The sequence below is a fragment of the Phascolarctos cinereus genome, unplaced genomic scaffold (genome assembly GCF_003287225.1).
Source record: "Phascolarctos cinereus isolate Bilbo 61053 unplaced genomic scaffold, phaCin_HiC Scaffold_2;HRSCAF=192, whole genome shotgun sequence".
NCBI lineage: Eukaryota > Metazoa > Chordata > Mammalia > Diprotodontia > Phascolarctidae > Phascolarctos > Phascolarctos cinereus.
This window is the reverse complement of record NW_027555625.1, coordinates 284,677,089-284,692,965: the sequence shown is the minus strand read 5'-3', so window position 1 is coordinate 284,692,965 and position 15,877 is coordinate 284,677,089. Positions and strand designations below refer to the sequence as shown.

The following is a 15,877-nucleotide window of genomic DNA, read 5'->3' as shown; positions in this document are numbered from 1 at the left end:
CTCCTCAAAGATGTTTTACTTCTGACTACTGTGTCCCCCAATCTGTCACCCCTTCTATCAGCACCACTTCCCTTCTCTTATTTGCTCCTCATCCTACTTTCCTGCACTCAATTGAGTTTTACAGGTATTTTAAAAGGAAAAGTAGTTCAGTGAAAGCAGCATGTCAAACACCCAACAGTACATCCATGATTCCATACTATAGTCCCTCAGTTATACAATGAAGGAAAGAAATTGCATTGTCTCAGTACCAAGCTTGGCCATTATAACTAATTTTTGGTTAGTTTCATTTTATATGAGTTTTTATTTAAATTTTAATTTCTCTTTGTTACCTGGAACAATCTTTCTTTTGTTTGTTAACAATTTCCAGTTCTTCTTTGAGAACCTATTCATTATATCAATTGAAAGATGGCTGCTACTGTTTCTGCTACCACTGTTGCAGCCACCTCCAAGGCCTGCTGCTGGGCTTGCTCCTATGTATACTCCGGTCTAGCCCCACCCTGGTGTCACAGACCTCCCCTGCTGACCTACTGAGTTGTCTTAAATTGGAAGAATTCTTTCTCCCTGACCTTTTGTTGGCTCTGCCATTTCAAAATTTGACTTGAGGAATTATTTCTAAGTTGTTTTGAGGGGAATGTGGGAGAATTAAGCTGTCTTTTGCCATCTTGGCTCCACTTCTCTCCCTAATTTTTTAAATTGCATACTCAATTTATTGATGTTTTATCTATTTCATTAGTACTTTTTTTAGAGTTAAATTTTTTCTTCTGAGGAATGCATTAGCTGCATCCTAGAAAATCTGATATATTGTGTCATTGTTATTCTTTTTCAGATAGGTATTAAGTGTTCCTTTACCCTGTTCTTTGACCATCATTAAGTCCTCCCTGTTCCTATTCACTGTTTCCCCCTGTTTTCCCTTCATAATTTACATACAGGGAAGCCCAGTATTTAGTCTGAGGAATATTAATTCAACTCTTCTTCCTTGCCTACTCTGATTATTTAAGACAGAGGTGTAAAACTTGAAGGTCTACCCCATAAACTGATGAAAATGTAATAAGGAAGTATTTTAAAAATTAAATAAAGACATAGTACAACAGAGATAATAATTTGTGGTTTTTCTCAGTGTGCAACATGCAGGAATCTATTTCTATTAGAGTCTGAAACCACTGCTTTAAGATGTTTTAAATTGTTAGCATTCTAAATCATTTTTGGCTCTTGATCTCCTTTTATTCTTTAAGTTAGTTTTCTTTTTTTTTTTTTAAACAATAACCTACAAACATGAGAGAATTGTCTTTATCTCTTTGGGATAATTGTACTTATCAGTTAATCAATAATCAATCAGTAAACATTTATTCAGTGCCTACTTTGTATCAGACCCTGCACTAAGCATTAGGGATACAAAAAGAGCCAAAAGATAATCCCTGTCGTCAAGTATCTTACAAATTAATACACACACACACACACACACACACACACACACACTCACACACACACACACACACACACACACACACACACATATATTTCTTTTTCAAGTGTTTCTCAAGTCAAATATTCTGCTCATCTATCTTTGTTTCTGAGGAATGCCCTAAGTGACTCTTTTTTTTTGAGGTCTAACTATTTTCATTGATAATTAGACATGACTTTGCAGGATATGTTGTTTTGGATCTATCTTGAGCTCTTTTGTTTGTATGGTATTTCTTATCTCTTTCAATTTCTTATGCCTCTGAAATTATTCTTGGCTATTTTTAATTATTTCTGTATAGTTGAAGTTCTTCTTCCTGGATATTTGCAAAATGTGTTGTTTGTACTAAACAATAAATTTTTAAGTTTAATCACTTTGTGGCTTATTATGTCATGGCTGGGTTTTTCCCCCTGATACTGATCTGTTTAGATTTTATTTAGTTTTGATTTATCTTATTTGGTTGATTAGAATTTTGTTGTTATCTGAATTCAGTTTGTTGTAATATTCAATAGTGCTGGTCAGTTTTCTTGTATTAGTTCCTACAATATGGTTTTTCATTCTTTTATTAATTTTGCTCTTCTGGGTAACCTATAATTTTTATTTATCACTATCAACCGGTCAATTTTTTTTTTTTGGCTTGCATAGATTTTTTTTTAAGGTTGTTGCCTTCTGCTTCTCTTTTGCCCAATTTTCTTCCACTTCTGTCTTTTTCCTTCATACCTGTTATTCCCTTACCAATAGCCTACTTTTGAGATAGATTCTCTATTGTATTCTTTATTTTTTCCTAACTGCTATTTGTTTTCTTTTTAATTCGGCTTTGAGAGCTCTGATTTAATTGCATTCTTAATATCATTTTACAATATTATTTCTCTTCTGAACATTTCTTACTGTTATTTGATGATCTCTGGGAAATCTGCAGAATTCTTTAACTGGAGACTACAATGAGATTATTTGACTTTTAAAAATATGTCTTATTGATGCCATTTGTCTTTATATTGCAATAATTTCCTATTACTGTTCTCTCTTTCAATAAATCTTTGTGACAGGGAGAAATAGTTAAACCAAAAACAGTCAATGCAAAATGTACACACTATTCTTTCTTAGCGGTCTCAATAAATGCTAGTTTATTAGTAGTTCCCCTCCCCCAATTGTGAGAAAAGAGGTATATTTTGTTTTTCTTCTCAGAGCTCCAGCAAGGAGGCCAGTTTCACTGGGTCAAAAAGTATTGTGGTAGGAATAAGATGTAAGAAGATGAAAGGTTACAGTGGTGGGTCTAGATTGTAAAGGGCTTTGAATGCCGCACTGAACATTTTGTATTTGGTCCTGGAAGTGATAGGAAACCACTGGAGTTTACTAAATAGAAGGAAACATGGTCGGACCTGAGCTTTAGGAAAATGACTTTTGGTGGCTGAATGGAGGGTGGATTAGAGTGGGGAGAGACTTGAGGGAGGCAGACTCACCAGGCTGTTGCAGTAATCCAGGCATGAGGTTTTGAGTGCCTGCACTAGAATGCTGGCAGTGTCAGAAGAGAGAAGAGAGTGTATTTAAGAGATTTTGCAAAAGTCAAACAGACAGGCCTTGTTGATAGATTGGTATTGGGTGATTGTTCACATTGTTAAGAAATCAAGCATGACTCCTTGATTGTGAGCCTGAAGGATTAGGAAAATGATGTTGCCCTTTACATTAATAGGGAAGTTGGGGGAGGGTGGGGATGACGATCATTTAGGGGGAAAGAAAATGAGTTCAGTTTTGGACATGTTGAGTTTATTGATGTCTTCTGAATATACAGTTCAAGATATCTGAAAGATAATTGGAATTGTCAAATGAATATAACATGATAGTTTCATGAGGGAAGTCAGCAGAGGCTGACTTCATATAGAATGTCTTAATCTAAATTTTGAAAGAAAGTATGAATTCCAAGAGGCAGAGGTGAGAAGGGAAAGCATTCTATCCATGAGGACTAGCTCAACCAAATACACAGAGATGGGTGATGGAATGTTGTGTTTAAGGAGCATTAAGATTCAGTGAGGACGAAAAGGATCGAATGGGTTGCAATTTGCAGTACCCATGTTAGTGAAATAACAAATCCATTAAGTTCTGTATTAGAGTTTTCTCTGGACTCATTTGGTCAGGCTTAAAAATCTGTTCAGAATTGGGTCAGTTTAGAGACCATTCAAGTATTTACTTGAATCAGCCTGGGAAGACAGTGAACAGTTACTGGCTCTAGTTCTTCTTTTTTAGACTCATGAAAACTTGAGAGAATCTTTGAACTAACATTAGCTACAGGGCTAGCCTGAACAAAGTCCCTCAGGGCAACCTGGAGAAATATGTAGTTGCCAGGGTCTCTGAAAGAAATAGATGAATAGATCCCATGCTATGATGTGCCCTGGAATGTTCTAACTTATACATTATGCAGGACCATTTGGTTTGAAGGATTCCCTGCCAGAATATTCAATAAATTCTTTGTGGGAGGGACACAAAAAGCACAGTCAAGACTTAGATAACAGCAGTTGTCTCAACTTCAAGCAAATATTTTAATGTCCTTGCCACTTTCACCTCTCTTTTCACCCTACACAGAGATTTATGAGAATGTTATTCAGTTAAAGTACATATCATTTTGTTCATTGTTTCTTGCTAATATTCTCTGATGTTATGGCTCACCATATGATAGCAATTGTTTTAATAGACTATTAAGCTAAAATAAGAAAGCAACTCATTTGTCCATTAATATAATTTATATTACATATTGTCCTGTTGATTAAAATGAATACATCCCTGCAGGTAGCTACATCAATACTTTATTCATGGAGAGTCAGAAAGAACTGTTTTCTAGATGTCTGTCCTACTGTTTATGTCATTACTGACATGTTAATATGTCATTTGCCAATAACTTTTTCGTTTACATATGTACATTGCAGATAATTTGGCACCTTCTAATTGCCTATAGAATGAAACTCTAATCCTGAGCAAAAGTACTTTAAATCTAGAGTTTGCAAATAAATCTTTGAAAACAAATGTTGTAGTGACATTTTTTAACAGCATTGCTTGAAGCAGATTTCCTAATCAAATGTCACCCATCACTACAATTCTGTTATTGTTATAGTGTCATACGAGAAAGCCAAGCCGGTGTTTTTCAGTGAATTAAGCCAACAGATTAATCATATTCTAGGAAGAAGGGGGCCTTTATTTGCCACCATTATAACAAAATGGCTTCAAATTTTAACTTTTTACTTGCTTTCATAACATATTATCCTGGATGTTTCCTCTTGACCTTTTTTCATGTTTGTCATTTTGTTTCAGATAAACGCTGTGTCCCTGTACCTTCTTTACCTTGTGGAAATGATTTCCTCAGGACTTCAGATTATCTACAATACTGATGAGGTAATATTGTCTAAATTTTTGCAGGAATAGAACATATTTCTTAAATATGCCTCACTTGTTTTGTTTGTTTAACTTATTTTGTATAACATCAAATTAAGTTATTTCTTTTATTTACATGTTCATTCATCAGGAGGCATATATCAAGAAAGTCTTTACATTTTTAGCACCTAACAACAAAAATAAGTAGAATACATAAAAGGTTGTAAGATTTTATTATTGCGAAGACTGCATTCAACATGGTCTGAAATAAAAATGTGTAACTTTCTCAAAAATTTAACAAGGATAAAAGGATGATAATCACCAGCTTTTTCCTTCTCTTCTCCTTCCTCATGCTTCATTGCTTTTATTGCTTGGGTTTTTAAGCTTAAAAGAAAATTTTTATTGGTATCATATTGTGTTCTCATTTTTGCCGTTTGGATAACAGCAGAGTGTTTGCTATTTTCCAAAAGACAAATACCAGGTTGCTCCTTTTCGGTTTTTATAATCTGGATGTGAAGTGTAAATGTTCATTACACCACATAGAGACTTAACTATTCACAAAGACATATGTCTCCTTTTCCCCTATAAAGATCCACAGTTAGTGCCCTGGGTTAATGGAATGAAGGCCCTCTTAGAGCTGACCTTATGTAAATACTAATTGATCGCTGGAGTTATTTTCTGATACTCGACATATTTGCATTAAACACCTATCTATGCCTGGAACAGTCCTGAAAAAAAGAAAGGAAAGAAAATAAAGGAAAATAAAAGAAAAGAAGAAAAGAGAAGTAGAAAAAAAATTCCTGTTCACTAATTTTTAAATATCTGAAACTGTAGTTTACAATCTGTTAAATCTTCTTTCAATTTTTACCATCAATGCAATACTGATTTAATATGAGAGGAAGAGCTCTTTTTTTTTTAAAGGCAATTGGGGCTAAGTGACTTGCCTAGGGTCACACAGCTAGTAAGTGCCAAGTGTTTGGTCTGAGGTTGGATTTGAACTCAGGTCCTCCTGACTTCAGGATCGGTGCTTTATCCACTGTGACACCCTGCTGCCCCGAGGAAGAACTCTCATGAGAGAAGAATAATTTAAAATGGGTGTTTTCTTGCATTCTTTTCTTCAAACAAGTGAATACTTTGTTTGTATTCATTTCAGTGACATATATTAAGTATTTATGTGTACAGGAAGCATTAGGTATTAAGGTTGCAAAGATAAAAAAGGACAAAGTTTCTGTCTTCAAGGAATTTGTATGTATATGTACATATGCATCTTTCTGTCTGTCTATCTATCTGTCTGTCTTGCTATCTTCAAATTACTATAAAGGAAGCCAGAATATGATATTCCATGATTCATTAACATTTTCCCAACAATATGGTAAACAATGGATTCAGGGTCAGACAGCTAGGATTCAAAACTCAGCTCCATCTTTTATAAGTTGTGACCTTGGGCAAGTGATTTAATCTTTTTACATCTCAGTTTCCTCATTCATAAAATGAGGGGAGTGGGTTAATTGATCATTTCAAACCCTGAAATCTTCTGTTCCTATGTCAGCTTGTGTTTAAGGCATCATGGCATAGTAGAAAGAACATTAGATTTGTAGTCCTGTATTAATACCTTCAACCTGTGTAATCATGTCCATTTTTCTTATATAAGTGCCAAGCACCCAATATGTGACTAATCATAACATTGATCTTTCCTCTTGGAATATTAGATTATTAGAAGACAGGATTCAAATAATTTGAAATGGGTGTTTTCTTGCATTTCTTGCATTCTTTGCAGTCCCCTCTAGAACCAAATTATGTACTGTGCATTCAGAAAATACTTATCCACTAGGTGACTGACTAAAATCAGGTACACTTTGAGATTCTCACCCTTCTCCCTTACCTTACCCTCCTCCATCATTAGTACCTATTCTCAAGGAGAAGCAAACCCACCACATCTTGTGGGTTGCTTTGGCTAAAAAAACATCACCTGGTGGCAAAACTTTTTAGTGATGAATCTGGTGGTCCTTGGACAGTAATCCATCAATGAACCTTCCAGAACTGTGCTCTACTGGGGGCTTACACATATATTTTGTGTATGTCATTAAATGTGTTAAATAAATATGCCTTTTTTTACTGCAGTTTTTCAAAGGCTCCAGGATACTCCTACTGATACAGATGATAATTGCCCTTAGACCTTAATAGTTGGTTTAATTGTTTTCTGTGACCAGAGAATTCATTACCTTCTGGTGATAAGCATTTCTAAACTTTACTAGGTATATGCTTGGGATAATTTTGCCCATATTTGAAGGGTTTTTTTTCCCATTTAATACTTGCCTGAGCTCAAGCTCCACTAATGACACATTCTGGAATTAAGGTCACTCCCACACTCAGGTTAGGAGATGGACTAGCAAGTTAGTGAGTGTGTCTAATATATATTCATGTTAAAAACTGGAAAGTGAAAAAGACCAGGTTTAACCCACATCTGCAATTTGTCTATTTATTTTGTTTCCTTTTCATTTGGAAAGAAATTCATATGTTGCATTAAACTTAGACCATGTGTAATGAAAACATTCTGCTCTTTAACTGATTAATGAAGCTGTCATTTACAGGGGAAAGTGGGAAAGGTAATGAACTGCTTCATTGTATTGAGAATGCAAGGATAGTAATTCCCACAAATGAATTATCTAAATGTTAAGGAAATTGAAGTATTCAGAAAAGGGGTTTTCTACCATTTTCTTTCCCTATCCCCACTGACCCCCAAAAAGTTCTGGTTGGCTCTTTATATTCTTAAACTAGTGTATAATGCAGTTTCATTTTTCATTTTGTGTATTGTGGTTTTTTTTTCTTCATATGAAAAAGAAACTGTTGGCTTTCTGTGTAATAACCTCAGTGTCCACACAAAGAAGCTAAAGAAACATTTCTAAAACATTTCAAAAAGTGAAGCTTTCCAAGGCTAATTTTTCCTCCTCCCATATCCAAAAAGTGTTTTTTTTAAACTTCAGGCATTAAAAGAAGAACCAAACTACTACTCTCCTTACTTTTTGTTTGTTCCATGTAAAGTTATAGTGACTTGTCATTTTACCGAAAACAAAAGATGGTGTATATGAGTGTGTCCAAAATAAAAATTAAAGGTTTTTTTTGTCTTTCTTGTCTTTTCTGTGTCCTTCACACTGAAAATCTAACTTTTTTGAAGAAATAATGGAATAGTAGAAAAAACACTGACTTTCAGTGCTAGCTCTAGTGTTTGCTAGTTGTGTGACCGTGTGCAAATTACTCTGAGACTTAATTTTTTTCTATTATTAATGATGGAAAATAATACTAGAAATTCTTGCCTGTTCAGGAAAGTGCTTTATAAAGCTTAAAGTGCTATATAAATGTGAGTTAATATTATTAGGAAGGATTTTAGATGACCAGAGTGGCATACAAGGATAGAATTTGAGTAGAAGTAGTCTTTTGGCAATTCATCATGAGTGAGCTCTGCCCATAGTAAAAGCAAACAAAAAACAAACAATCTTCTTTAGCCAGAAATAACCAGATATTTCTGCTTTTGAAGAACCTTTAGTATGAATGCCCTGAATTTGGTAACCGAAATGCTACTTGAAATAGCCTTTTTAATGATGTCTTTTTGATGATATGAGGCTCAGAGTTGTAGTCTCCGTGACTCAATATGTCAGTTGCAATTTTTTCTCTTTTTTTTTTCAGTAGATTTTCATCTTTACTTATCAAGGCACTGGTGTATTTGAAAATAGTTGTTTTTAAAGTGGGCAATTTTAGGAGTTATTTAGGTTTTTTTCTTTGTGCATGTCATTAAGGTCGTGTTAGATGAAAAATTAGGAGGGCTAAGGGGAATCCTTTGCAGTTCATAATGTTAAAAAAATTTTAATTACACATTTCTGAAAAATTATCAAATATCAAATAGACAAATATTGAATATTCAAAGGGAAAATTAATTGCTCATGCCAGGTTTTGAGAATTATCGTTTGAAGTTCAGGACTTGCTCACTTTCAAGTTATAAATAGCCAAAGGGCCATGCAGTATTGGTATTTTTTTTCTTTTTTCTTGCTCTAGTATGTAGCTTTGTGGTGTATTGTAATAGGGCGCTGGACTTGGAGTCAGGAAGACCTGAGTTCAGATCCTCACTCAAACACTGTACATAAAGGACTTTCCAAACTTTAAAATACTATATAAATGAGAGTTTCTGTGATGGTGCTATTTCAGAAGCATTTCATTTGTAAATTTTCTTGTGTCATTTTCCTTAATTTACACTTAAAAAAAGAACACAAAGGAATTTCAAATTTCTGACATTTTCAGATCTTGCTCACAAATAACTATGTTTCTTGAATTTTACTTCTTTTCTTTATAGTTGGTTTCAGGAGCTCAGCTAACTAATTGTGCCATAAATCAACTTCCTTGATTTGTTTCAAGGGTTTATATCATCTCACCTTGCTCCTGAAGTTAACTTCTTGTCACTTACGATGATTCTTCAGAATTCTGTGTTAAAGGCAGAATAAACAGAAAAAAAGTTACTTGAAGCCTTTACAAAGTTCATTTCTAAAAATAACAATGAGATGCCAATCTGATTGTATTAGTGCAGCTGAGAGGTTATCCTGCTTCCTACTACATTAGAGCTTGGTGGCACAATCCTTTTTATCCAGAGCACGTAGTCAGAACAGATTCTAATCCTATTTGAAGGAATTGTTTAAAAGGAGTTGGCACATTACTCATTGCTACATGCTAGGAATCAAGAGAAGTCCACAACCCTGTCTCATTATCTGAAATATTCTTCATTGTGCCTCAAAAGCAAATATAAAAATTAATAACCTTTATAAATATTTTATAAATAATGTATAAATTGAAATGATTCAGTGGCTTCTAGATGGTTCAATGGGTAGAGTACTGGATCTATAGTCAAGAAGACCTAAATTCAAATCCAGCCCCAGATACTTACTATCTGTGTGACCACAGGCAAGTCACTTAATCTCTGGCTGCCTCAGTTTCTTTATATCTCTAAAAGGAGAATAATAATTAGTGCCTACCTCCCAGACCTCCCAATGAGTATAAAATAGGATTACATTTATAAAGCACTTTGCAAACCTTAGAGCACTATATAAATGCTATTATTATTCTTGATCTTTCCCAAAGGAGAAACATGTAAAGTGAGAAAATTTCCTTTTTATCTTCCAAAATTAATTGTTATCTCTGAAAATTATTAGTTATGGTTTATTATTTAGTAATCATTTCTTTAAGTAGGCAATTTTAGGAGTTATTTAGGTAAATGGAATAATATTTTGTATGTTTCAGTTATCCTAATTGAAGGCATTTGGGAGCTTATGTACATAAATTAACCAACTTCTGTTAGCTGTCTCTGAAGACATCTGTAGAATAATTGGCTGGTCAAACAGATTATAGCAAGAAAGAAGATGTAAGAATCATAAAATTTCCTCTTATTTTTTTTTATCAGCACAAAATGGAATAAACCCATAATGTCTAATAGCATGCTTAGTATTGAAGATTTTCAAATATTAATCTAATAACTGATGATCATGAATCAGAAATATAGATAACATCTAGTATTATCTGACTCATTTTGGCTTTTTTTTTCCAAAGCTAACACTTCAGAATTAGTTCTTCTAAATTGTTTTTTTCTGAAGATTATATATAAGACATTGTTTGGTTGTTGGTGCTACTTTTGACTAGGGCAATGTTGTCTATATACTTAGATTTCTTGTAGGCATTGTTATTTAAGTTTTCCTACTCAGTTACAGCTTTTAAGTATTAAAATAAAACACTAGCTAAATAATCATACGTTTTGAAGATTGCCCTTAAACGCACAATTGTTACACATTTCAAAGGAACATAAACATTTGGATACAATATACCATGTTAGAGTATCCTATTTCTTTTTGTTGTCTCTAATTTTTCTTTCCACATCTTGTGACATGAAAAAATTGGGTTAGTGTTTAAAGTAACAAAGGTACTCAAAATATTGTGCAGGGAGGGAAATAATTTATAAAATTACTGGCACTACAGGGAAAGAACTTAAATTAAAATGTAATTTAAATGATTTAAGCTAGATGTGATAAACATGGAAATAAGATACTGAGAGACATCATGGAATGTTCAACGGCAGATCCTCTTCGATTAGGATTGCTGCACAATTAGCCTTGAAAAATTTAGTTAGGTCCTGTTACTAACATAATATTTTAATTATTTTTATGGAACTTGGGAACTTATATGCATAATTAACCCAGGTGGCACTATATATAACATGCAAATGTATAAACCTTAGAAGAACTATGAATAGCCTCTGATGTTGCTGTGATGATATTAGCCTTAAAAACTTAAAACTAAAGAATCACTTGAATAAAATATCTAATTTCTTGAGTTTATTTTTATTCTTTGTATTCTATGATTTTTAAGAATATTGATTCCATTCTGCTTTTGTGAATCAGGTAAGTATATACACAATCTTAGAATTTGCTTCCTTTTCTGTGATCTTTATTTGAAAGATTTGGGAGAGAGAGAGGGAGTGAGTGTGTGTGTGTGTGTGTGTGTGTGTGTGTGTGTGTGTGTGTGTGTGTGTGAGGGAAGGCAATGGGGCACTGGACTGCAAAGTGTCGAAGTAATGCCTTTGAATGTGGGCAGATGTTTGTTATTAGACACTAAAAGCTGAACTGGGTTCAGTATACAATATCTACATTTCAAAACCCAAAATATTGTAAATTTCATTCAGCATTCATTATTTGGCAACTTTCAGAGTTTTATAGTGAATTTCTTTTTCTTGTTAAAGGACTTTTATAGCCAATCATATTCTTCAAAATCTGAATAGGATGATGTTTACATTTCAGTGTTCTTAATGGAGATCCACTTCCTCAAATACCATAATTAAGAATTTTTACACCTGAATACATTTATTTAATAATGGCATTCCTCTGTAGGGTTGAGGTAGATCACAGCTAGAAGAATTAAAGAGGTTGAGGAACTGTGAAACTGAAGTGTTCAAAGGTAACAGTGATTGTATTGGAGAAAAAGACTTAGGTACTAGACTTATTGGTGGGGAGGAAGCAGGAGTTATTCATAGGTCCATAGATGACAACTACAAGAATTTGGCTAGGATGGAGTGAATTTTAAAGGAGAAAAGAGGTGGTTGCTATGATGATATCAGAAGGAGTGTCTGAAATGTGAGTGGAGGCTGAGTATGCCGACTCTTGTTCCTTGCTCTTTGTGTCAGGAGGTGAGAGAGGAGCAGTAGCCTGTCTTGGAAAGGAATATAAGTGATAAAGTAACTTCAAGAGAATGTTACATTTCCACAATCCAATGGAGGAAATGTGAGAAGACATCTAGTGTGAGAAGAATTTGTTTAACATATAAAGGATGGTTCCAGAGTAGTCAGTGGGAAGGGAAGGCTAGATTTCAGTTTGAGGGTGAGGGCAGCATCCACTGCCTTGATTCTGTGATGATCTTGGGCATTATGTATGGCAGAGATCTCCAGGTCAGGTGGTATATCTAGCTGTCCCAGTGGAAAGATGACCTCAGAAGGCTGCAGGACCGTAGGAGGGGAGCTCTTTTTCAGGGCTTGGGACACATCCGTAGTGCTCAGTGACAGTTTCACCTCTGAAGTATATAAAAGCATTTTAAACTTACACAGGAAAGATAGAATTCTAAGAGATTCAGCAAGCCACAGTGGTCACACCATAACAGCAAAACTAAAGTAAAAATTTCTGAAAACTCTCTAGTTCAGTGAAGGTAATACCTGAGTAATGTAAATTCACCTCTTTTAAAAACAAATGGAGGAAAAGAGACCATAATATCAATAATTACAACTATAATGACATCACTTCTTAAATACTATTTTTACATTTGATAAACCTAAGAATCTAGTACATTAATCAGCTATATGCTTGGGGAATATTTTCTTTATTTGTAGTGAGATAACCTTCAACTGGATGCAAGTTGAACATTTTTTCAGTAGATGTGCCTATTACAGGGATTTACTCTAGGTTGAGATGTTAGTGGTTATTTCATTGTGAAATACTGCTGCAAAGTTTCAGTGACAGCTTGGGTGTTAAAGTACCTTCAACTCTTCATTGCTTAATTTAACTCTGTGGCTCTATGATATAGGAGTTATGTTAGCATTTTCTGCCACTAAATCTTAAAAGTGTTGATGAATAAAATCAGTTAGGAGTCCAACTACATGTAAGAAATGCAGCATTTACTTGAGAATTGCCTCTTGTATATATATAAAAAAATATCCTAGTAGGACAGCAAAATGCCTTCTTTGTAAAATAGAATTTATTGGTAGTTGTCAAGATGAGAATACTAGGGAATTAAAATATGTTGGCCTTACTAGCTATAAAGCCTTTTGTTGTGGCATTCTAAAATATGTGGCATAGGTAGCTTATGAATTATAAAAATGTTTTCAGAATTATTGCCAAACTAACATGTATATGGAAAACAGAGTAGCAAGCTCTAAAAGTAATATGAATTTAGATAGGTAGATTAATAACATATTTTCCTTTTCTCTAATTAACCTATGCTTAAGCTTAAGCAGCTATTTATAGTTCCTAATGTGACAGAAAAGATTGTTTACCAGTAGCCCAAGTCACCTATTTTTAAATCCTCAGCCTTTACTCAGCAGTATCAAAGCAATCAGAACATGGCCCTATATTGGCTTCAGCCTCTCAAGTGTCATGTGAGCTCAATACTGATTGCAGATAAGATAGAAACACTAAATTTAGCTTTTTGATGTCTCTTCTACTAATAGCATACTCTTCAGATAGTTTTGGTTTGTTTTTCTTTTTGGGCAAGTTCTGATACCTCACATTCTTCTTGACTGTTTGGAAGTCTTAAAAGGACATATTTTAGTGTTGCTATGTTGACTATGGTGTGACAGATTGACCTGGCTTGCTTAAAAATTTCAAAAAGCCTTTGGTGAACATATATATAGTTTTGATATTTTCTGTAGTCTACTGACGTTTGAAAAACAGATTCTTTTGCAGATGTTTGGAATGTGTTAGATTTGTCAAAGTTTATAGGTTATTTCAGTACAATTTTAATAGGTTTACATACTTTTCTTTTTTTCCTGGAGACCACTTTTGGTTAAAGTTCCTTAGAGTTAGACATTTATTATCCCTGTCAACTGTGTGATGGTTAATGACAGAATTATATCATCTAAGGAGAAATTCTTTGAAGACTTTCCAAGGAAAGTAGAATACAAGATAGCTTTGAAAATGTCTCTGATTTAAAAAAAAATCCTCATCTTAGTTCAAGAAGTAGTTTAAAAGATATCATCAAGGCAACATATGATTCGAAAAGGAGGTAGGACAGTCAAACAGATGATTCATGGGCTTCACTGTTACACTAGAATTGTTAAAAAATGAAATGAAACCTAGAAGACAACCTCTAGCACATAGGATAGATCTTCCATGACAGATGAATGGAAGACATGAATAAGAATCACAGAAATGAGAAGGTGTGTATGGTCTGTGATCTGTGTTGGTGGCAGGAGTATTACGACATAGACATATCTCAGAATTTAAACAAAATGTTGGCATTTCATACATCTAGGAAAGATTTAGGGAAGCTAGGTAGCACGGTGGATAGAGTACCAGACCTGAAGTTAGGAAGGCCTGAGTTCAAATCTGCCCTTACTAGCTGTGAGACCCTGGGCAAGTCACATAACCCTGTTTCGCTCAGTTTTCTCATCTGTAAAATTAGCTGGAGAAGGAACAGCAAGCCATTCCAGTATCTTTGCCAAGAAAACCCCAAATGGGGTCATGAAGAGTTGGACAAGACTGAAAGGATTGAGCAACAACAAAAGGATAGATTTAGAACTAAAAAGGACCTTCTAGTTCAACTTTCTTGTTTTTATGAATGGAGAAACTAGAAACCCAAAGAGGATAAGTGACTTGCCATGAGTGACATAAGTATCTGAGGCAGAACCCAGGTTTTCCAGACTCCAGGTCAACTGCCTTATCCCCTACATCATGTTACCTCCCTTTAACTGTTACCTATAATGGCACACATAATCAATACTTAATAAATATGTACTGTGTGCAAGGTCCTAAAAATACAAAGATTAAAAAAAATTTAGTTTTGAAAATCTAGGGGAGAAATGGCATCTACATAGGTAATTATAATACAAGATATGGCATCAGCAGAGGAGAAATCCAGGCAAAATGGTCCTAGAAAGTATGAGGAGGATATATTTTCATTTGTAGGTATTCAGGAGATCTTTATGCAGGAGACAGCACCTGAACTGAGCCCTGAAGAAAGGCAGAAATTTTAATGGTTTTAATAGTGCAGTTGGAAAAGAAGTGAATTCCAGGTCAGAAGAATGGTCCCCTTAAAGCCCTAGAGATGGAAGATTTCTCAGTCTTGAAATATAATAACTAATAGTTGTATCTGATTAGAACATACTATATATAAATAGGAGTAATATGAAATAAGCCTAGAATGGTAGTTTCAGTAGCCAGTTTCTGGAGAGCTTTAAATGCTAGGCTAATGAGTTTGTGTTTTATTCTTTAGAGATCCATTAAGGGCACTGAACAGGGAAGTGGTGTGGTCAGATATCTGCATTCAAAAAATGCAGATGTGTGAACTAGGGTAGTGACAGTATGACTGGAGGGAATGAAATATAAGACATGTAGAAGCAGGATTGGATTACTAGTTTTGGAAGTCCAGTTGGATTTGGCAGCCATTTAAAGGTAGGAGTGATGAGGGAAGGGAAAGAGTCAGAGATCACTCTAAGGTTTTGAACCTGATTGACTAGGAGGATAGTGATGCCATCCATAGAATTAATCACTAGCATTTATTAAACACTTACTATGTGTCAAGCACTGTGCTAAGTACAGGGAATTTGTAAAGAGGGAGTTGGTGGGACAAAAGCAGACCCTGCCCTCAGGGAGCTTATATTCTAATGGAGGAGACAATATAAATCAGAGTATACAAGATTGAAAAGATGTAAGATAACCTTAGAGGGGAAGATACTAGCAGATGGAGCATGGAAAGAGACCAGGAAAGACCTCCTATATAAGGTGGCACTTGAACAGAATATTAAAATAAGTCAAGGATTCC

General features: G+C 34.5%; 1 protein-coding gene across 5 annotated transcripts in view; it reads left to right on the top strand.

The window, feature by feature from the left end:
* The window catches only part of PHKB (phosphorylase kinase regulatory subunit beta), a 242,117-nt gene that overhangs the window by 69,539 nt on the left and 156,701 nt on the right, over nt 1–15,877 (top strand). For all 5 annotated transcript variants that reach the window (XM_020985103.2, XM_020985102.2, XM_078150090.1 and 2 more), the window contains one exon: nt 4,760–4,840. In XM_020985103.2, coding sequence (XP_020840762.1) covers nt 4,760–4,840 — 81 coding nt within the window. The remainder of the gene's footprint in view (nt 1–4,759; nt 4,841–15,877) is intronic.